General features: G+C 35.7%; 1 protein-coding gene across 1 annotated transcript in view; it reads right to left on the minus strand.

Annotated features, from left to right (window-relative positions):
* The window catches only part of ADAM23 (ADAM metallopeptidase domain 23), an 81,948-nt gene that overhangs the window by 36,072 nt on the left and 21,581 nt on the right, over nt 1-24,295 (minus strand). Inside the window, exons 4-10 of the mRNA XM_017735559.1 lie at nt 12,141-12,204; nt 9,912-9,994; nt 9,156-9,219; nt 6,809-6,881; nt 6,242-6,315; nt 5,310-5,375; nt 2,316-2,387 (exon numbers count right to left, since the gene is read on the minus strand). Coding sequence (XP_017591048.1) covers nt 2,316-2,387; nt 5,310-5,375; nt 6,242-6,315; nt 6,809-6,881; nt 9,156-9,219; nt 9,912-9,994; nt 12,141-12,204 — 496 coding nt within the window. The remainder of the gene's footprint in view (nt 1-2,315; nt 2,388-5,309; nt 5,376-6,241; nt 6,316-6,808; nt 6,882-9,155; nt 9,220-9,911; nt 9,995-12,140; nt 12,205-24,295) is intronic.

Genomic DNA, 24,295 nt, shown 5'->3' on the forward strand with positions numbered 1-24,295 from the left:
AGCAGGAGGAAAACATGGGGAAACAGTTAGCTGGTAATGCCTTGCATTTCCTAAAAGCTAATATTCTGATCAACTTAAATTTTATGTTTTAGAAGGAAACAAACAACCCTTGCTGCTCTTTTTTTTTTGAGCCACTCCATTTTCTTTAAAATTCTCATGGCAAATAATTTTGCCACTGAGTTTTGCGGAAAACCTGTAGAAAAACCAGCAAAGAAGAAATGTAAAGGTACACTGGGTGATCTCAAAGAAAAAGAAAAGACCGATCTCAAAAAGTAGCTGAAGGCAATTTTTAAGTTGAGATTAAATAACTTCTCCGTTTTCCAATAAATCCAAAATTTAATTAATGCTTGATTTCCACTTATATAGTATGATCACTTAATTCTCACATTGCTTGAGTGGAATTAAGTAAAAATATTGATTTCCCTATAAATTTTAATGTTACTGTAGCAACAGACAAGGAAACAACAATCAGGCCTCAATAATAACAAAACAGTTTTAAAATATGCATTTTAACATTGTGCATGATACTTGATTCTGACATAAAACTGCTGCTGTCTTTAGGTTCAGTTAAAAAAATATCAAAGTTTATTAACTAAGGTCATGCAGAACTTGCAGATCTATAAAAGATGCATTCCTTATTCACCCTGACCAGAAACCCAGTTTTGTATCAGGGCAGCATCATCCTTATTAAAAAGTCAATGTATAATATTCAGCTTAGAAAAAAAAAGACAAATACAAAAACGAGAGATAGCAACCAGCTAAGCTCAGTTTTGTCCAAGACCCTTGAAGGAAAAGAGTATTAGCATGCTTCAATCTGAGGGAGACAAGCTGAGAACATACACAGAAAATGGTTTACAACATGAGAAAAACCAGTAAAATTAAACCACCTGAAATAACATAGGGGTGGGTCAATAAAGACTTCTGTTTGCTGAGAGGAAAACTGTAATTCCTGAAGCAAACAGCAACAAAAGAATGGAAGAGGAGGCAGAGAACCTGAAGGCCTCTGAAAGCCAATATCCTTTCCCCAACAATAAATCAGTAAGAAATACAGCCCACACCCTATGGACACAAGGGAATAACAAAGCAGAAAGTTCTGCTCCTTTTCACGCTTTATTTAAAGAAAAAGCCATTTATATGTCCTTTTGTAAGATCTCTGTGAGGGGAATGAATTCTACACAAGAATGAAGCTCCATGTTTCTGCATACACACAGATAAAAATGGAAAAAATAGATATAATAGTGAAAGAAAAGACAGATGAAATAACTTCTGTTAAAACACAGAAGAAAGACAAAGAAATAATGATCAGGTGAGAAAAAAAAAGATGCTACCTTCTCTTTGGAAATGTGCAACATAAATTGCAGAAATACTACAATTATTTACATTTTTATCTGCTCTAGTAACTTTTCTTTAGGCTACTGGCATGTTCAGATCATTACAGAAAAATATTCCAAAAGACTTCTAGTATTTCATGTATTATAAATATATTCACCTAAATTTTCAATATACATCCAGTACAATTCCTATGTAAGAGCAAGTACTGCATTGTTTCCTCTGAGCCAAACAAACTGTTGACAATGTTTTGCACTGAATCATATCACACAGTTCCACAGGTATCAATAATGTCACATGGAAAAGGGACTCAGAGTCAGCATTTGGTAGCCTTTGTATTCATCACTACTAGAGAATCTATCCCTGTTTTCACTACAGACAGAGCTCTGAAATGTGTGTGATCATTATATGTGTACCAAAAAGAGGAAAAAAAACCCAAATTAATTTTACCACAAATATTACTTTTAGTTTATATGCTGTTGCATATTACAAAATTGTTTTAAATTTAGTCACAGATACCATTCTTGTATCTGTGTCACTTCCACCCATTTATAATGTACCACAATGTCATTTTGTTTGTTTTTAAGCTATAAATAAAGATTTATGAAGGAGAATTTTTTATTCACACTCACTTTTTCTCACAATAGATATACGTATCCTTTGTTACCTATGCTTGGAGTTTCAATCACTTGTGGTTAGATTTGTTTCACAAATCTAAATTTGATTAAATCTCATTCTTAATTGGTGACAGATACTGAAATCACCCCTGCCAAGGGCAAACTCTGACAGTTGCAAGCTTTAAGAAAAATGCCACAGATAATCTGGTAGTTACTTATACATTCACCCCAGGCTATTCTTCTGCAGAGGAACTAGAAATGCACTTTAAAGTGTAATTGAAATTTGGGTTCTGAAAATGATAACATTTTTAATACAGTGCTAAAGTAAAAGTCAGTGAATCAGTTTTCAGAAGAAACATTGATACTTACAGCATCTACAAGGTTTACCACAGATTTCGCAAAATTGTTTGTGTATGCAGTTGAAGAACGGTGCCTTTTGAACTAAAAGAAGAGAAAGTAGAACACAGTGAGAACTTAAATATTTATTACTAATTCTTTATTTTTACAGCATGAAAAGGAAATTAATATTTTAAGAAAGTAAGGGAAAAACTAAAAAAACTTTTCAGATCACAGCCTATATCTCATATTCAAAAACCCCTGGAAGATAAAGGAAGCCATGTATGATAGGCAGCCTTTCCCATCCGTAAAAGGAGCATTTAACCACAAGAAATACTTTGTTTAGAATCAGACTTCAAATGTTTGAGACAAAATTACAGGTAAACATGAACATAAACATGAGCTCAAAATTGAGAGGACGCTGTACCCATTTAAACTGCCTAACCTGATGAGTTACATATCTGACTGTAGTAGCCACATTCCATCACTTTAATTATAAGACATGAAGATGAAGCATTTACCACTTGTCCTGTGCACAGCTCTTTGCAAAGGTATCCTTTTCTGCAACAGCACAATACTTTTGTGACATGTAGCAGTAGTTATAGCAAAAGACAAAATGGAAGAGGGAGTGCATGGTAAAAGTAAATACGTGTTTGAACATGAAAAGAGTTAAGCTGAGTATCTTAAATTCTAACTTCAATTTTTTTCTATTTTTATAGACTTACATGAGCTGTATTACAAGTTTTGCTTCATAATATATGTGCATGTCATTACAATGTTTTCATGTCTTTCCTCATCCTGCCTCACAAGCCCCTTCTGTTCCAAGTCAAATTTTTTAAAGATGCAGCTATGGTACCTGAACATGAATCCATATGACTTTCAAGAAACTGTAAAATTATCAACCAAGATTACATTACACAGTATGATTTACATATAGGAAAAATAGGACTTCAAAATTTCACAGAAAATGAACGTGAAATTACTTAGAACAGGGAAAAAAAGCCTTTATCAAAAAACTCTTACTAATTTCAACTACTTGTTAAAAGCAACAAGTCTCATTGCCTCAGTGTTCCATGGAAGTGTCAGCTATTCTATGAAATACTGTACTTAAAAAGAGGCTTTGGAACAAGAGGGCCTGACTCTTCTCTGTGCAACTGAGCAGCTGCTCTCAGGTACGGTGCTAGTAGGTGCCTAGGATGTACACTGTACATTATACCACAAGACTGCTCCCCAGAGAACAATATGACAGTGGGGAAGGGGGAAAGGGTGGCTTTGGCTTTTTGTTTTGAGCCAATCCCAAACCTTTCCAGAAGTGGGAAGGTAAAATAATGTGCTTTGGAAAATGTTCTTGGTTTTCAATAAAGTATTAAAATGCTAATATCAATAACAATACACCATATAATGTGGTTAAATACAGATCCTAAAAGAAATTAATCTAAACCAGTAGAAAGTGCAACAGCCTAATTAAATATGTTGAGATATCTTTATTGCTAGAGGAAAGGAGATGTTGTGAAAATACACAGTATTAACTATTTAACACAACAATCAATGAGGTTTAAGGTACTTCTTCCAACAAAGACCTTTGCTGCAGGGGAAACCTGCCCTCTCCTGGTAAGCAGAAAACCTTGAAAGTACATTAAGTGAGCTCCTGGACTGGCAGGCCGACACCCCTAACTGTGAACACTTCCCTAAGTATATCTGCTTTATTCTTTGAAAAGAATTATTATCTGTTTCTAAGTTACTGATAACTATGAAGCAAAAAATCTTGTGCTCTGAAGCTCTAACAAATTAAGCGTGAGAGGAGACAACAGTTAGTGTCTGTAACAGGTGTAGTGAACACCTTTAAGCACATCAGTAATACAAGAGGCCAGGGGAAAGAGACAGACATAGGAATATTTTCTCTTCATAAGGAACACCAACCATAGACATCAAACAAGACAACAAAATAGCCATAACTTCAGTTACTGTGTTAAACAACTAACACCTGAACACTCTTAGTGTAGTTTCCTACCAGGTGGCTTTGCAAATGAAAACAGCTCAAGAAATTTCTGTCCTACATTTTCCACCCATTCAAATTCCCTCCACAGCGCTAAATTAACACAGGTAAAATACAGGTTATTTTTGCCCAGACTACTTCTATGATTTATTATACAGATGAGGGAAGGGTACATTATCTGTCTATGCAGCAATAGAACAAGTATGAATTACTGCACCCTGTTCTGATATCTTCTATATCTTGCTCTTCAATATCATCCTTCAGTGCTCACCAAAGAGCCCACAACCCCATAAAGCACTGGGAAACTTGCAGCAGGGTGAGAGATGAAAAACCTCTTTACTGGCAAATAAAGTAAGTGAAAACCTATTGTATCAGCAGACTTCAATTTAAAAAAAAAAAAAAAAAGAGTCTTGCTTACAACAAATGTCACTTAGTCTGACTTTTTCCAGTCATTCCTCAAGACAAAAAGGGGAAAGAATTGGGCTTTCCTCCCCCCACCCATTCTGGGGGTTTTTTTAATGACAAACACTTCTTGAATCAAACAAACAACTTACCTTGCACTTCATTATGAATCCTGTTTATAAGTACGGAATAGTCAGGAAGAACAATCAGAGTTTTGTCTACATGTTTTGCTGCATTAAAATTTAAATCAGTAAAATGAAACTCAAAGTTAAATTCTGATTTCTTTCCATATAACTTCAAAGATAGGATGTAATTTTAGAACATTTTGTGTGTTTGTTCTGGACATAAATGTTTTGTTGCTTTACTTGGTTGGTTATGGGCATAATAATTTATCCATATGATACCAAAGTGTTCCAGATTCATTTTGAATATATAATTGCCACAGAAAATCTTAGGTAACATTAAGCTTCATTAGGTATTATGGCCTACAGTGTGTCTTACAGTACAAATGTTAATAGCTGCTGATAAACTAAATCCTGGGCCCAAAAATAGCTGATGCAGCACAGCGCTGTACATCAGCCTACAAATTGTCACCAAAACGAAGATCACCACTGAATTGCTATACTTACCATTTTATGGTCATTGACTATCATGAGCTCCAGATATTTCATCTCTTCAAAGACACCACGAGATAACTGAGGAATTAAAGAAATGCTTTGAGAAATTAGGAAGATGTAGTAATTTTCAAAAATAACTGCGGCTGATTTTTAGTATAGATACATATTAAAAAGATATTGTGTAAGGTATGTAAACTGGTAAACTGGGTGAGAAATGCAAGTAGGGTAAAGAATCACAGCCCCAGTAACTTAGGCTGAAAATCTGAGGCACATCATCAAGAATGTTCAGGTTCTACTCTTTTTGGTTCAGTGCAGACAGCCCTACTGCTTCCCTCCTCCTTTCATTATGTACTATTCACCACAGATTTAATGAGAAAGGAAGTTACTAAAAATATATACACCCTCAAAAATATGGTGTAGCTTGTGCAACTCAGTGAAGAAATACAGATTAATCTTCTTTAACTCAATTATTCCCCTAACTCATACATATGCATATGAAGATCATGAGGACTGCCCACTTACGTTCTCGCAAGAACCCAGTTCTGGGTGTCCTCATTCGGATTTTTGATTTAATCATGCTACTTAATGAGCCAAGTGACAATAAGGTCAGATATCTACAAAGTAGCAAGAGTTCATTCAAAATTATTCTTTATTCTCAAGCAGACAAAAACCTTAAAATTCTAAAATAATTTTCACTACTAAATTTTGATTTAATTGATGCATATCATTGCTGTCACTTTAGAAAGTTTATCAACTTTCTTCTAAATATTCTATTTTTAAAGAAAAATATTGTTTTCTCATTTGATAATTATATTATGTGACAATATTAAGCTTCTAAAAATACTTGTTTCCTAAAGCCTACGTTCTCTTGACATTAAAAAATACAGAAATTAGTGAGTTTGGGTTTATAAAGGGTCTTAACTCAGGGTCATACTTCTACTTACTGCTCTCTTTCTTCTCCGTCTCCTCAGCCACTGCAGTTCAGACAGAAAGGGCCATTCAGAACTAGAGTCAGTCTCTGTAAAAATTACAATTTAAGAATTTCATGGCATTATTTTAAACTACTTATGTACACTGTCCAAACCAAAAGTAGATTAAGATCACCAAAATCCGGACAACCCTCACTATTCAAAAGCTCATTTTTTAAAGTACATAAAATATATCAAAACTCAAGTAATTCAGAAATCTTAAAGCATGCAAGGAGAGGTAACCTGGGCTTAGAATATACATTTTCTTCCTTCTCATTGCCTCAATAACATTAATATCACTGATTAATTAGTGATTTTCAGAGGAAAGCTAAATAGAGGTCAGTGGATGAAAATCTTACAGCTGCTCTTTGAAAAATCTAAATTCCATCGCAATAATTGTGAAAAAAGTCAGGTTAGTATCTATTTTTCAAGATTTTCTAAATAATCAGCAATTTTATAAACACTGCTAGCCTAATATTCAAATTTTCCAAGTTATAGATGCAATTATTTTCAATATTTAAAAACTCATAAGCAAAAACATACCAAGGTCCTGCAACTGCTTGGAGGCTTGTGTTCCATAAGTTCTTTGGATGATATGTGGCCTGCTTTTACTTTCCTGACAAGAAAAATAAGCGGCATTTTCTTCTAATTAAATATTATTAAGTGAAAAAATGGCACTTCTTTCAGTATTTATAGTTTTTTATTATTTTTTGTATAAAACAGGCAACCATAGTACCAATTTGGGACAGTACTAATTTGAAGCAATCTATTTGCAGTCCTGAGCAAATCATAGAGCCTCTCTGCTTCAGCAAATTGACCAGTCTACAAAACATAAGTGTCACAGATGTCTTTGAGATTACCTTAAAAAAGTCCTTTAAAAGCATTAGAGAACAAAGATAATTTATTCCAATAAATCAAATTAGAAAGTCTATATCTGGTTGAAATCTTCCTCCCACAGATGAAAAGCAACTATTACTATTTATGAAAAAAATCCTATCTAATTACAGCAAGTTGCAAGAAACCAATCAATATACTATACTTAAGATGATTATTTCACCCTGTTTTATTGGTGTACTCCACACTTAAAAAGGACAAGATTTTTAATGCATATTTTCTTTAAAAGTCTGACACACCCCAAATTATCACATTTGAGTACCTACTCTAGAAAACAACTCCTTTCTCCCGTAACACCTCCTCTGCAGAGTCTGCCAAAACAAGCGACTCTTTTCAAAGGGTAGGATTCTACTGTTCTGTAACTTCCATAACAAATACATAGCACACTGAAGGACAATACTGCATATATTTGCTGGATTTTTGGGGGGAAGGAGAGGATGTTTTATATAGTATCTACTATAGTTAAGATTAATCAAGCTGAATAAAGTACATGCTGAAGGCTGTGTTCAAGATATTTATCTCACATACTGCAATCAAAAAATGAGCCCCCAAAAGCTCTCTGTAGCTGTATTATTTTCAGTAGTTTTGAGAAAATTAGGCATCTCATCTGTTTTCTTATCATTTAGAGTTCAACTTGAAACCTTGAGTTGGCAAATGGTATCTTACTTTTATAACCAGAACTTTTGCTCTACTTACAATTTTTACTGAAATACCACTCAGAGAGACATCCTGGTTTCATTTGTTCACCCAAGCAAGAAAACAGTTTAGTCAAATTTTCTTCTTCTGACTATATGGATGTCCTTGTATAAATTCATGAATTTACTGAGTCTGTGTTGTCAGTTTTTAGAATTACAACCTTTATGAACATGTGCTACATCAAACACAGACGCACAGCACATACTGTTGTTCCTGGAGGGACTTGATTCTTTTGGATATAATATTTTGCCATGCCTCTGGAGTTTCATTTATAGTCCAAAAACTGACTGTCCAAATGATACCAAGTTCTCTGAATGTTGATCCATTTTCTTTGACAGTATCAGCCAATGATTTTGCAGATCTTTATTCAGACTCTAATTTCAGCTTTACAGTCACTAAAACATATTGGTTCTGCAGCATTAATTATTTGTCACATACTGTGTGTATACTGTCATATACATACTAGAGCGAGACAAGCTTGACAACTGTGGCACAGCATCTGCAATATATCCTACAGACCAAGCAGGACACAAACCTTAAGAATTCTCTGTCTCAATGTTGCAAAATCATTTCACTGAAAATCACTCAAATATTTGAATCATTCTGAAGTTAAAAATATACCTAGTTTTACTACTGTCTGTGAAATTGTGTCAGCTGTATCAACAGCTAAAGTTTTAGAAATGGTTGCACATATGAAACACAAAAATAATAATAGCAAAATACTTGCATAAATGCAGTCCTACATGCTGATCCAGCATAATCTTCTATCTGAATATGCTGGATCACAATCATTTAAGCTATACAACGACCACTGACTTAAGACATACAAAGTGTAAGATACCCAGATGTAATTATCTACTTAATTAAACATTTTGTAGAATCATGGCAGGCCAAGAGCAATCTGATGCAACTATTTAGAGAGGAATATATAAATGAGTTCCAGAGATCCCTTAAATGAATTTATAAACACTTTAGTTCAAGTACTAGAGCAAATTGATAAATGCTTTTTGACAGTCTATTACCATGTGTTATGGAAACAGTTTTATTTGTCTACTCCCAGCATCTAAATGATCAACAGCAAGCAGGAAACAAAAGATTAAAGAAAAGCAGAGAAAAATTGTAGGTAAATCATAATTGCACGTTTGCTACCTTAAACAAATTCAAATTAAGTGTTTTAAAATACTTTTCATTTCCATGTGAATGCATGAGACATATCATTCATTGATTTATTCTAATACTTTTATTTGCTATTCCTTGAGTGCTCTTCCAAACCAAATAAATTAGACAAAAATAAACTTACTGCCGTGTGGGTCAGATCCATCGGTTCTATCAAGTACAAATAAGTACTATCTTCAAACATGCCACTAGAACATGGAGAAAAAGAAGTGATATTTAGGATTACAAGGCAATCCGTTTGACTCCAGGATTTGAATTTTGGTAAGACAAAACCAAACTAAGGGCTGAAAAACTGATCAATATTTAATATATATTCATTACTACCACATGTAGCTAAAGCCAAGATTGAGGGATTTTTAAGATATCTGGCACATTTTAATGGACTAACAGTAAATGTAATGGCAATGCAATGATGAAGTACCAAAAAAGATTTGACCTTGGAAAAAGGAAGTTCTAAGACACACCCTGAGCAGGCAAAATACAATCAACAGCTGAGTTGCACTTAGCAGTAACTAATGCTAATTTCTTGTATTTTTTTCCTTGTACAATCTAACAAGAAGATCCATTTTTCTATGACAGAATCATACATGAATACTGAGCATGCTGAAATATAATTCTTGTTTATCCTTTACCATAATAAGTCATCTGGGGAAATATTTACTTGCACTTACTAAATTCAAACGTTTGTGAGACAGAATCAAAACATGATTTCCAATGATACTAAGAAAAATTGCTAGCAGTTTGGCACAGCTGGTACTGACATTTCAAAACATCAAGAAATCTTTGAGCCTGTAATGTTTCAGTTCCTCCCATATTAAGAGAATATTCAAGAATAACAATTAGTTGTAGCCTTGTTTAAAAAATGAGAACATGTACTTACTGAAGTCCATTACAAGTTGAAAGAGCAACTTTGGAATCCTTGACACCTCTGATATTTCCATGGTAGTAACAATGCTCTCCCCCCTAATAATTTTTAAAAACAAACAATCACACACACAAAATTATCCTGATTTAATGTCTGTTGCTTAAAACCAATGCAAAAAAAAAAAATCTAACAGTAACAATACACATTTACCTCATTTAAGTAGTTTTCTTTATTGTCTATCAGCAAGAAGCTCAGCTAAACTAAAAAGAAAAAGTATTCTCAAAAAATGTTATTAAAAACCCTGAAGTGGGGTTGTTTCTCACCCATTGTTTGAAAAACCTACTATTCATCATAAAAACATTTTTAGTTCTTGTGTCATGTCATTTGAACTCCAACATGCATATTGAACCCATTCTTTATGCAATTATTATAACTCAAGAAGATACAAAAAATGTAAATGCTTTTTATCTATGACAGCATTATTTCCATTTTGCATCTTATTTAATGAGTTATTCAGGTTCTGATTTAAATTTCTTACAGGTTATTGTGTATAATTAAATCAAAGTACTACACAGAAAGCAATCACTATGTGTTTACCCTTCCATCAGTGAGAATGTTTTTTAACAGCTAAACTTGATTCTCTTTCTCACACAAAACTTTTCAATATTTTTTTTCTTTAAAGATGATCATCTGAGTAAAGAAATTGCTGTTTGTTCTTCAGTCATCTTTGTAATTAACTACCTCTTTCTAGAGAATACAGTAATTTTCATTGCGATCTCACTTCTTTAGATCCACATCAGGAAACAAAACAACCTTAGGCCTAAAAAGTTTTAGAAGACACTGCAAAAGACCAGGATATAGTCCTTATTTGACCTCCTACACAAATTATGTGGGGATTTGGGGGTTTTTTTATTATCTATAATGAAGCTTTTTACAGATTAACGTGACCTCAGGAGCTCCATTATTGCTTCTAAATAAAACAATTCAGAAAACATCCCCTAGGAAGTTTGGATCAAGTTACTGCAGCATGCAAAGGTAGCCCATTTGCTGAGTCTGAAGTTCTAATATAATTTTCCAGTCAGATTCATGATTCAGCAACCGCAGTGCTCAATGCTAGTGCTGCAGCTGACAATTGCATGAGCTTGTCTAAATGCCAGAGGGAATTGTTTTCTTGCATCATTTACCATTTTTGCCTATTCTGCAGAATACTGAGTCTTAATGAAACAACTTCCTTTGTATGTAACATGAAACTATTTTTCTTCTTCAGTGGAAGAAAACAAAACAGCATATTTCAGTAATTACATTGCAATGTAATTGTTTAATTCTGCCCTAATCTGCCATGTATTATTTCATTTGAGATTCTCTATAGCAAGGGCAAAACAATAAACCAGATATCCGATACTTGGACAAACAACAGTCCAGAGTTTCTGAAGACATGAATACGACTGGAATACTCTCTTGCCTCCACTCTAAATACAGATATAATTCACACGTAATAAGTTTTCAAGAAATATTTTGGCATTTCTACCAAATATGAAAAAGTAATTCCCTGAAAATGTGGTTTATAACCTTCCTAGGAACCTTCCAGTCCTCATTTTGCTACCACAAACAAACAAAAAGACTGATCTTGTTCCTTTATAGCTGAATTACCTTGCAGAACTTCAATCTGGCTTTGGATCAATAGTCTATGGCACTGAAATCAATTTGGGAGCTAGTCTGACAAACAAAATTAATTGGATGTCTAGCAATATGCTGATTTTGTAGTAACTCCAGAGGTTAAAGTTTCAGTTAAATCTTTCATTTTCTGTGTTACTGTATAATTCTTGAAAAAAAAAGTCACTGCAAGATTATTAGGTTAGTTTAAATGTCTTACATTACCATTATTTTTTCTCCTTGCACTTTGTGCTAAGGACACATAAATAATTAATTAAGACTAATCTGATGGTGACTTCAACCCCTCCACCTCCTGTATTTTACAAAATGTAATTGTTCTGGCAGTAATGGATCACCTTCACAACTACCACCTACAAATGCCTACTCCTCACTCCAAAACACAGCTTCCCTTTTTTGTACAATTCCTCTTGTATTACTGAGATATCTGTACAAGATGAGATCACAGTTACCGTCTATGTCTGGAAAAACACTTCTGATGTTTTTAAGTCATGCAAAACATTTTTTTCTCTTTTCTATTTTCACATTTTATTGGCATTGTTCCCTCAGAAAGACAATTTAAGAACATGATACCTTAGAAAATTTTGGTTTTCCATCTTCATAGTGAATCTCCACATAATTGGAAGATAACAAGTCACTGTTAAAGAAAGGATAAATAAAGTTGAGAAAAATCTGAGTACTCTCTCTACTATTATGGGTAGGTTTGGGGGTTTTTGTTAGCATTTTCAAACTATTTTTATTTTCCTTGTACATTAGTTTAAAAAAAATCAAGCAGTTTGTGTTCAGTAAATGGTTTGATGGTACACCGGCAGTCAAAGTGGGGTACAGAAGGGGAAATTTCATTCTGCAATCTAATCCCTTGTATTTTAGCTCTACAAATAGATTACCAGCCTTCTAAATATGAAAAAAAAAAAACAAACCAAACCAAAAACCCATGGCTTTAGAACTTTGCTTGCTGTCAGTAAATGTACGTTTAGTTCAGAACCATTTTCAAGTAAGTTTTACATTTTATCTAAAAGTGTAAATATGTAAGGCTGAACAAATAAATACACCATTGTTATGAAGACAAGAATGTATAAACACTTTCACAAACTACAAATACTCTTTTTTTTTTTCCAAAAGCAGTAATGTGCCTTAAAAGAAAACACACAAAGCACAACCCAAAACACACTCCATACTACCCCTTTTTCTCACTTTCACTTTTTGTTTTCAGATACATTTCTCATTCTTATTTTCTTCCTAACTCTGGCAAAAAAAATTCCTTGCATAAAAATTTTCCATAATGTGTAATTCACAGTTCAGATTTATTTTTTTTTAACTAAGCTTAGCCAGGCTGTATACATCCTGCGATAACCTCAATGCCCCATTCACATCTCACCCCATTACAATAAGGGTTGCAGCACAGTGCCCAAGGAGAGCAAAGCAATTAAAGATGTTAACTGGCACCACCAAATATGCAAGATAAGCATTTTACTTAATGTGATCCAGAATTCTTAGCATTTTTGAAGCCTCTAATGTACCCTTACAAGTTAAAAAAAAAAAAAAAAAAAAGGTTAATCTGCCAACCTTTTCCATTCTTTAGCTTCTCATTACTTCCAACTGCCAAGGAATTCCCTATTTGGGTAGTGTCCAAATCCAGTGTCACATATGATAGGTATCTAACATGGAATACTTACGATGGAAAACTCCTATATGTATATACACATATATTACAAGTACAAAGCAAGGATGCAGACAGTGTTTTCCAGTAGACTCTACACTTTTCTCATCCCTGACTTTCCAACATGTGTTGGGTCTGTGTGACAAGGTTTTGGTAGTGGGGGGGTATAGGAGTGGCTCTCTGAGAAGCTGCTAGGAGGTTCCCCCATGTCCAACAGAGCTGGTGCCAGCCAGCTCCAATATGGACCTTTGGGATCTGCAGGATACAAAGCACATCAATGAAATTCTCCATGCTGAACAAATGCCCTCCAAAGAAAATTAAGGCCTGCTGTTCATGATATACTTCCCTGTGCTGGTTTGGCCAAATTTAGAAATATATCCTCTGAGAGAGGGCAGGTTAAAAACCACTCCTTCCCCACCAGGTTCAGGAAAAAAACCTTTCCTCGAAGGAAAGTGAAAGAGATAAAAACTATTTATTTAACAAACACACAGGAAAAGGATAATACTGCTAAATAATAAAATCTCTCACTGTGGAGAAAAAACTTGGGAAAATGTTGGAGTCCTCCCTTTGGTCTCCCTCCTACTTGGAGCTGGGACTTGGCCCAGGGCCAGGCCCTCTGTGCTCAGTGGAAAGTCCTCCCGATGTGTTGATATTGAAGCAGTCTAGCAGAAAAAGGGAAAAAATCAAAAATTCCAGGAAAAACAAAGTTCAACTCTCTGGAGGAAAAAAAACCAAAAAACTGGTTGAACAAGCAAGCAGGGTGCTTCTCCGCTCCTCTCCCCACAGCCCAGCAGCAGCAGGAAAAAAAAATGCAGAGAGCCAGAGTATGTTATTCTCTGTCTGTCCTTGAAAAGCACTGCTTTGAGAAGTTTGCTCAGTTTTCTCTCTCTCTGCTCAGGCTCAGTTTAAAAGCATAGAAAGGCATAAAACTAATTTCTGGGCATAGAGCAGCGACAGGAAATACAACATCAAGTCACCCCAAGACATTCCCAAGTGCCACGCTGTAAACAAAATGCACCTTTAATTTGTGAAGCACCCTTTTGCCAAATGTAACACAGTATCCACCACCTAGAAGGTGGAGTAGAAAATCTTTTATAAGACTTTTGGATTTCACAAAATTGTTTCTCACGCTAGGCTGGAACAGGGTGTTCATTACTAGTTTCTGGTCATTATTATGTTTTTAAGCTTGCCACACAATCACCAAGGTTATGCAAGGGCATTTTTCTCTTAACATTCCCCTCAGGACAGCAAGAATTTTGAACATTCCATTGAAAAAAAGAAAAATCAGTCAGCTACTCCTTAAACTGTATGCCTCTACCTGGGCAAGTACCTGATTTTTGTCAGCTACCTTACATCAATTTTTCTTATTTCAAGTATCTGTCTAAACTAGCAAACATCCAAAAAACACTTTGCTTGCAATCACATTCAGAAACCTCTCAATGTATACTGCTAATCTGAGAGAATGTTGACCTTATTCAGAGAAAGAGGGGGAAACGGGAGAGGAACAGTTATGTTTTCACGTTTTTTCCAACACAGCTTTGCTAGTACATACAACCAGTTGCTTCTATAATAACTCTGAGTCCTGTCCTCTATATCCATATCAAAATCAGTAGAAACACATCTGTAACTGTTTATAAATGGTTAGTATAGAAATGTGATATTGCAGAGAGTAGTTGAGGACTGAAAAATTCGGCAAAAAACGTTCTACTGCTGCCACAAAAAAGACAGGAAGGGTAAGGAAGTTTGTTCTATTTTTTGCTAAAACTCCAGGAATAACAACAGCTATAAAAATACACATAAAACTGCTACTGCAAATTTCCCCTACCAAAACTTTTACCTGTTATTAATGCTGAAAAATTTGTCCAAAGACATAAGAAATTATTAAAGGAAAAGGAAAACAAAAAAAGAATGCTTAACCAAAAAACTTTCAAACATTTTTTCCTACACAAAAGACATACACAGAAGAGCACTGTCATTTCACCAGGAGGTGTGATGGGGCTCTTTATGCAAGTGGCATCCAAACGAAAGGCCTAGAATACACTGATTAAGAGCTCGTGTAGAAGTACAATTGCTTGAGGAGTGAGGCACAGAACTCATGCATAAAGTAGGGGTCTCCGCAGCACAAAATAACTTCCTGTGTTACCATTTACAGAATTCCTAAATTTACCTCTGAAAGGCAGACCTGAGTTTTAGAAAATACCTTTGCATCTCATCTACACTGGACTGTGTTTTGCATCCAGTACAGCAAATTTATTTTTCAATACGATGAGCACCAGAAACGGTGCAAGCTTTAACTGAAACGAGTGTCAGTCATGATCACATCAGACAAAAGTCTATTTAGGTAGTGACATTAGTATGATCCTTTACAATGAACACATCAAACTGCAACATGTTGAATGAACTCATGACAAAATTATTTGTCTGCTGCATTCTTTTCTACAGCTCCTTCCACCCTGCCTTGTTTGTGTTAGATAATTTTCTTATTAAGCTGTCCTGCTCCTCGGCCCTTCTGTCCGAGTTACACTGAGAAATGCAAAATAAGCAGCAAAGGGATATGCCATTCCCTGTAGGTGCTGCCTTTGAAGGCACAGTCCAGCTGTTAAAGCAAGCAGCAGATGCTTTCTGAAGAACTCACATCCACTTCTCTGGCACACACTTCACTGCTGATGTTTTCATTAGCAGGAGATCTGAAGAGAGCTGCTGGCTCACCTCAGCTGGCATCTAACTATCCTGAAGAAGAGAATTGATTTGGGTAGGAAAAGGCTATGAAATGACTAAAAGACATCTCATATACAAATAAGCAAATTAGTTTCCAGGAACCTAGTAGACAGCCTGCAGAAAATAAGAGTACAGCAAGAATTACTTTTCTTGCATACTTCTACAATTATCTTTATACTAACCTATTACCAAGCAATAATTTATTAACTATTCTGAAATGTTTCAAGCTCAGTACCAGTGTCTGAGCAACCTAGTTTAGTTGAATTATTTAACAGAACACCCATCTGATGTTTCTGTCCATTTGACAGATATAGTTTAGTAGCACATAAAGATGGAAAAAACAAAGAGACCTTGCTGCAGCATTTTGTTAGATGATCAAGGCACTGTCATCTAATGCAAGGCCTATCTACAGCCTTGTTTATATTAACAGTTTCAATTATATTCAGAAGCTTTGTTGAACTCACTGTTCTTATGGGAATTTATTAAATTTCTAGTATGAATTTACATTAGTCTTTACTTGGTGGTTGTTTTTGAAGCTGCTCTGATAAGACTGTCTCCAAGGAATAAATATACTGCTAACATTCACTATTGTTTTAAAACAGAGCAAGGTTTTACTACTATTTCTTATATTATGAAGGAACTTAAAAAATCAGAACATGATACTGTGGATCAAACAATTGCGTTTACAAGTAATTAGCAGAAACAACTGATGATGCAAATGTATAGGTTAACGTTTTTATAACTATGGAATCAAAGGAAGTCCTCACTCATTTCTGCTATTAAAACCATAATGATTCTGTTACAGTAAACAGTACATTTAATTAAAAATCACTCCTTGCATGGTCCTGCTATCGTTGCTTGGTTTTGCTTCATTTGTCTCTTTGAGGCAGAGTAAAGGATGACCCAACCACAAATTTACAAAGTGAAATTACCTACGTGATCCTCAAATGGGGAATAGGTCTCCAAAAAGGACTGACATGAAAGCATGTAATAGAATGGTTTAAAATACTCATATAGAATGCTGCAGAAAACTCTCCATATTTTTTTTCTGGATCAGTCTGCCTCCCTCAGTGCAAGAAACCCTGAGTCAGTTCAAGGGTTTCAAATTCACGATCCTTTCTCTAGCTATGTCCTCAAGCTCTCCCTTTGAGAATGGAACATGCTGTATTTTATTGGCTACTTCAGCAAGCATTTTGAAGGCAGCAGTGTGAAGAGTTCTACAGAGTATTAACAGTGTGTTGGTCAGCTTCCACCATATTTTCATTTACAGTTATGCTGAAGATGATATCACTTTAAAAAGTGCTATGCACAAGGATATGAAAACACAAACAGCTAGGCAGTATTACAGAAGATGAGTTCTATGCCATGGAAAACACTTCAGTGCAATTTGTTATGACAGAAGTTTCCTAGAAGAACAACTGATAAAATAAAAATTTCATTTAAACAACTGTCCAAATTTACTCAGTATTGCCTTTCAATTCATCCCTTTTCTTTCCTCACCAGCTTGGAAAACTTATCAGTAAGAATTTTATTAACCTGCAGTGTAAGATTAAGGGCTGCCACCAGTCTTTGCCAGAATGGTCTCATCCAATGGTAACCATATTTGCTAAACCTTCTCTCATTTAAAGAAAGGTTTTTTAGATACAAGAGAAACTTGTTTCTTCTCTTAAACACTTCACTGAATGTGCCAGATGTTCTGATACTTTGTGTCTAATGGTAACACTCCTATTTAAAACAACTCTTTCCGTGAAGGAAAAATCCAACCAGATGTGGGCGTGGAGTTTTTTCCATTATTATTTTATTTCTAATACCAAGAAAGAGTGGAATAAGCTTATTTATACTTACAGAGAGCTGACTTGAGCACCTTCAGATTAGATTAATGACTGTAGCACAATCAGAGGTACAGTCCAGCAAACTCAAAGTTTATTTTGGTTCCCTTAATCCATGCTTCCATATTGAACTATACTGTGCAACTTTAGCTCTGTCATTGAATCAAGTTAAATTCAGTCATAGAGGCTTCTAGGGGCTTGTTTGATGAACTTAATCATATGCCAGGCGTACACAGGCTTTATACTAGCTCCAAATGCAAAGATTTCAGCCTGCCTACAAAACAATCTGAGATGCCAGGAATTCACTTCAACATAGAGATCTCACTATTGACAAACCTGGAACATATCAGAGATCAACTGAAACACCTACTGAAGCGGAAAGACATGAGTTCTTCACCACTGCCAGGGTACAGGGGTTACATGTGGGAGTAAGAATATAACCTACGGAAGGATACATCAAGTCAGACAGCTGCTTAGTGTGTTGTCTGGTGGCAAACACCACTACACGTGTAGCAATCTTTCAGGAAGCTTCTCAGCACGCAGTGATCCGTGACACCAGGACTTCATAAGCCAGAGTTAGTATAATTTTTTACAATGGCTCTCAGTAGATTTCTTTTCTGTAAGTTCTTCCAATACTTTAATTCGTGTAAATAGTTTAATATGTACAGCGTCCTGTAACAAAATTTACCTTTTAATTATTTTTGTGAGAAGCACCTTCTTTCAAACCTCCTACTGCATTTGATACCAGAAACTGTTACATGGGAGGGAGGAGACAACCAACATCCTCATCCTGCCACACAGAATTTTACAGCACTGTCATATTGTCACAGATGTGTATTTGTCTTCCCAAGGCTTGTTGACCCAAACAATCCACCAAACCAATGGCTGTGGTTGCATCTCAGCTGACAGACATTCAAAATCCTGTTCAGATGGATGAGAGATCCACACTTAATTAAATCCAGGATCAGGAGTGCACAGAATAAAGTTTTCACTCCACAAGCAAGTGGTTTGACAAATGGTACTTTTTACAAGGACATGGAGATAGGACAAGGGGGAATGGCTTTAAACTGAGAGATGATAGATTTAGATGTAAGGAAGGAACTCTTTATTGTGAGGCTTGCGAGAGGTTTTCACATCTGCCTCTAGGACTTTGCACATGGAATGCCCACTGAGACAAATGATAACTTTTAACAGGTTGCCTCCAGCTCTGGAAATAAAGCCCTGTTAGCTACAGCTGAGAAATTCAAGACTGCACTTACAGGAGGGCACACACATTGCTGTAAAATCCTAACACTGAGTTCCTTACATTTCATCTGTAACAAATTTTTTAAAGCTCACTAGAGTTTAACTTTTCACAGTATTATTACCACGTTTAATTTAGCTTATGTATCTTATAAGATCCATTTAATACCCTAAATGTTTAAGTGTTTATTTAAGAAAATATCATACATACTCAGTTTCCTTCTGAAACACTGTGACTAGTTTTTCCATTTTCATTAAAAAAGAATTATGAAAAAAAAACCCAAGAATCAAGTAGTTTCTCAAATAATTCAGTTACTGCCCTACTGTTTTTAAATTAGGCTAACATTGTAACCTCCTCTGGGACCACTCTCAGGTTAATTCAGTCCTACAGAAACATACACCACAAAGAATAAACCCAATTATAAGGTTCAAACTATTAGATAAAATTTGCTGTAATGTTGGCTGCACTTCACAAAAGAAACTGACTTTCCACAATAGCCATCATATTTTAATGTCTCAAATCTTTAAGTCATGTTACGGTCAAATGCAGTGGGTTTGGGTTTTTTCAGTTCATGTCAAAGATGCCAAGTATTTTTTCTATGATATCTTCATTGAAAAGAAATCCATTTCCCTGGAAACAGAGTTTCCTGGAAAGATGGACTCTTACAGAGAAAACAGAGGAAAAGCTAAAAAATATAGACTGATTTTGGTGGATTTTTTTTTCTCCCCTTCGCCAAGAATCCTAAATTTTGAGGCAAGTTATCAGTAGGAAGGGTTTTACCTTCTGCTTCTGTCCAGCTCAGTTAAATAATTCCCTATTCTTGGATGTGTCTCAGCCACCAGAGTCCCAGTGGGTGAAGGTTCCAGTATGGCCTCAGCCCCTTATGCTGGTGGAGACCACTCTGTTTAGAGGCAGGTACTAGACCATGGCTGCAATCTGCCAGAAAATATAGCCAACTTCCCTCCTCACTAAAAAAGCAGCAAGTAGATATTTTTAATTCACTGGTTTTGGTAGTACTGCTCTTTAATGTGTTTTAGTACTACACCAGAACATAAAACCTGCTACCTTTAAGCAGGACATTAAGAGTTACCTGCAAAACCTTTTCTCTTTCAGCAGAAGAACAGCAAGTTAAAAGCCTTTTACATGTTGCTGGAAATGAGATCATTAAAAACTAATTTGCTAGCACTTTGCAAACATTTGTTTGTGTAAATAATGCATCAACATAAAATAAGAAACTGGTCAGATATACTAGGATCATTGATTAGCCAAATATAATGCTACAACAGTATTGTTTGAGGATGAAAGTGAACTTCCTGAAATAAGTGAACACTTTTAAAGGTTTTTTATAGAAATTGTGTTTTATGACAATGCTACATGTTACTCATTGCATAGGGAATTTATTGAGTTTGAGCAGACAATCATAGCTGAATTATAAGTCTAACTTTTCAAATGGGATTGTTACCCCACTAGTGCCCTACAATCTTCCATTTTCATACTAACAGTACTAACTGAAAACATTATTTAATCCATTACAAATTAGAAAAACTATTACTTTTTGCATCAAATTATTTCCGCAATCAACATATCGGCAATTACTATACATTGTCATAGCTGGCATCACACTGACAGACTACACTCAAACCACTGAGTGTAGCAAGGGGCAAGATGTCTAAAATTCCAGAGTAACCCACCTTGCTAAGGAGTTCAAAACTGATCTTTTTCCCTGAGTCCCCTTGTCAGAAAAAGCTACCAAAATCACCTTCAGGATAACAAAAGATATTTCATCTGGTTTAGACCTTGTGCAATTGTGAAGTTGGTTGCCCATTCAAACTCCATACAAATCTTACAGGTTAGTTGTCTCTGCACACTTGAGGGCTTGAGTGGCTCGTATTTCCTTCAAGCTGTTTGTGCCATTGCACCATGGCAAGATGGAAAACAAAACAAAATTTTCTAGTAACATGCTCCATAAACTATCAGACTGCCACCTCTTTTTCTTACAAAATCTCAACAGTTATTAATGAAATTGAATATCCAATTTTCTTCACTGTCAAGTTACAATATTTGCTGTAAAAAAAAAAAGAGCATCTGCAACATAGAAGGTAGGCAATCCCAGGGTTTCCAACAGAGGTAAAGAAAACTAAAAACTAGAACCTGTTTGTATGTAACAACCATCCTTGATTTCAGCTTTAATTACTTGTAGAACACTCAAAAAACTACAGGAACAAAACCAAAATGCACAGAATACATACAGTATTGGTGGCATTAACTCACTTTAGAGCAACCAATACAATATATATTCATCATACAAGGGTATTCCTGGATCTTGACTTCATATTCCACAAACTAGATTATTTTGGCCAAGAGCACATAACAGCTCAAGTCTGGTCCAGTTGTTCTGCCTTTGCTTCTGACCAGACATTAGCAGTATCAGTATGCCAACTAAAACTTGTTGTAACCCAACCTAATAGCAAAATGCTGCTTTTTGCTGAACACATAAACATAACTGAAACACAAGAATGGATCTTCTTCAGATTATTGTCTATGAGTATTTACAATTTATGTTACAAGTTTTATGACTTATAGTTTCAGAGTATTATGTCCAGTCAAAAAGTAGGACAGGTTTTTGAAGTCATTTTCTGGAGCAGAACCAGATAAACAGTCAAATGTTTATGAGTCAAAAACCACTAAGGAAGCTAGGAGAAAACCTAATGTATAGAGGCAAGCAGCAGGGATATCAGTAAAGCATCTGAACACCCTCCACCTTGTAGATATAGGCAGTAAGAACATTCATGTCACAAGAGCAGAACTTCCTCATCTAGAGGTGCATAGCAAGTAAGCTCCCTCTCTCTTTTTGAAGTGACTGGCACTGCATTTCCTGATTGCTGAGAAAGCAGCCACAATTAAAAAAAATCCGTAGATTTACTTTATGAAACATTTGTTGTTAAAAATAAGCAAGGACAAACAGCAGGACTGGATGAGGGGTAATGTTGCAAGGATATGGGGAATGTCATAGGTTTGTGATGTTACTTGGATAATAGCCATTCAGCGTGAGACTCAGACAGGAAATGCAACCAAAACCCAAGTCCTAATGAACAGGAGATAAGAGTTCTGGTCTTCATTATTATCTCTGTTGGGTCACTGACCGATGGGCCTTGGAAGAAGCCAGTCGGGCATGGTCTTGAACAGGTTCAGCCAGAACTTTAGAACAGATAAGAAGTGGTAAACATCATTTGTTTCCCAGGAAGGAACAAACTTCTCAGGATGTCTGCCCAGACTTGTGGATATGTGTAATCATTCTTATGGAACATTCAGGGGATGTGCCAAGGGTAGAGAAGGCAAACCAGGACAGAACAAGTGTCAGAAAACGGAGAGGAAGTGGCCTAAAAAGGAGTCACCAGTGTAAGCTGCAAGACAGTTGGCTTGTTTGGCACAGCCCTGCACGTGGTCACTGCTGTCTGTCCTATGTTAAGTCCTACTTGTAATATTCCCTTTGTAGCTTTGCTCTCCATTCTGCATATGTGTGATCTGCAAGAAAACTTGAGAGTCAGTCAACAACTATAGGGAGACCTGTATCCGGAAAGACTGAGGCCTAAGACAGTGACCAAATAAGAGACCTCAAGCCTAGGCATTAATACTGGAAGAACTTAAAGCCTGTGTTAACATTTGCATCAGTGAACGTTGGCCTGCCTGTGAATCAGGAGAGGGCTGATGTACATTTTGCCAGCAAACTTTCAAGTCTCATCAGCTGTAGAAGAACTTTATGAGCCTGTTTTCTTCCTGCTCACCTGAGTGCTCTCAGCAGGTTTATGTGGTGCCAGTAAAGGCAGTGTTTTTTCTTTGTGACTGTCTGGGTGACCAGCCATACCCTACACAGAGTGCCATCTTGGGAATGTGTGCTCACTCTCACTACTGGCTGGATGTGCAGAAAGGAGCAGTGGAAAGCAGACCAAGAGGAGAAATTCCCTGTAGCTTAGAGGGCACTAAATATAGGTTCCCTTCAGAAATATGTCATGATTATCGACTGGAATTACTATGCATAGGTCCAACCCTCATAAAACAACACAGTCTTGCACTACACTGTAATTCCTCCAGAGCCTAGAGAACACCCAGTTATCTTCAAGCTTTCTTCTTCCTTCAATTCTGTGTGACAGTCACAGCCTTCACACTAATTCATCTTTTGCCAGACACTCAAAACTTCACATAACATTTTGAAAGATGAAAATGCATGACCAACCTAACTTCAAAATTATGCATGGATGAAGGAAAATGTTTCCAGTTCACCTTTACAGCAAAATATCTGATAATTAGCAGCCAAGAAGCAAAATATGCAAATACAAGTTCTGCAAATTTTATAAAGCCATAACTTGCTGCTTTGAAAAGTTCTTAGACTTAATAAGTTTGCATTTTTATACCTAACAAAACTTCCCTTACCTGACAGTTAAGACCAAAATAAGACCTCATATGAACCTCAAGACCAGAGGAATGCTCTTTAAAATTAGTATGTAATTGTCTCTGTAAATTCGTTTCTCCTTTTTTAAGCATGCTGAAAGTCTCAAGGGCCATAGAAGGGGAAAATGCACTTTTGAGCAGTACTATAGAAAATTTTACCTGTCCAGTATTTAGTATGGATTTTACACTTCTACCTTACTCTTAAGCTTCAGTGGCAAAAAAAGGTCATTACAATTTTTTAGAAAATCATAGTTCCATACCTTCAGCAGTGATATAAAAGCATGTGGGATATAAATAACTAAACCACCACTGCCCTGTATTACTCGTCAGTTCTTCTAGACCTGACAATTATGTAAAATTGTCTGTCTTACAGGCAAACAGACTCTAGTTGCACCTTTCAGTGCAGCCACACCATTAGGAGTCCCATCTCATTAAGAACTTTATGACCGTAGTGACAATAGCATGTTTTCCAGATCAGTAAAGATGAGCCATTCATACAAGTATTTACAGTATTCCTACACACTGACTTAAGCAACTAAAACATCTCATGGTAATTCATCAATTAGTAAAAAAAACCACAAGAAAATCCACATAGTGCAAACACTACCTGTACTGGAATTTCTCCATCTATCATTATTTATTTTACCATGAACAATAAAATTTTAAGGGCATCTACTTTATGGGTGTCAGCAAGGGTTACTATTACCTCATATAAAGAACACTAAATGTTGTTTTGTATTAATAAGCTTGGATAACAGCATCTTTTTTCAACAGATCTTGGAATATGACACGCTCTAACCTTGTACCAGAAGATGATAAGAGCAGGAAT

Source organism: Corvus brachyrhynchos, unplaced genomic scaffold, assembly GCF_000691975.1.
Source record: "Corvus brachyrhynchos isolate BGI_N302 unplaced genomic scaffold, ASM69197v1 scaffold255, whole genome shotgun sequence".
Lineage (NCBI taxonomy): Eukaryota > Metazoa > Chordata > Aves > Passeriformes > Corvidae > Corvus > Corvus brachyrhynchos.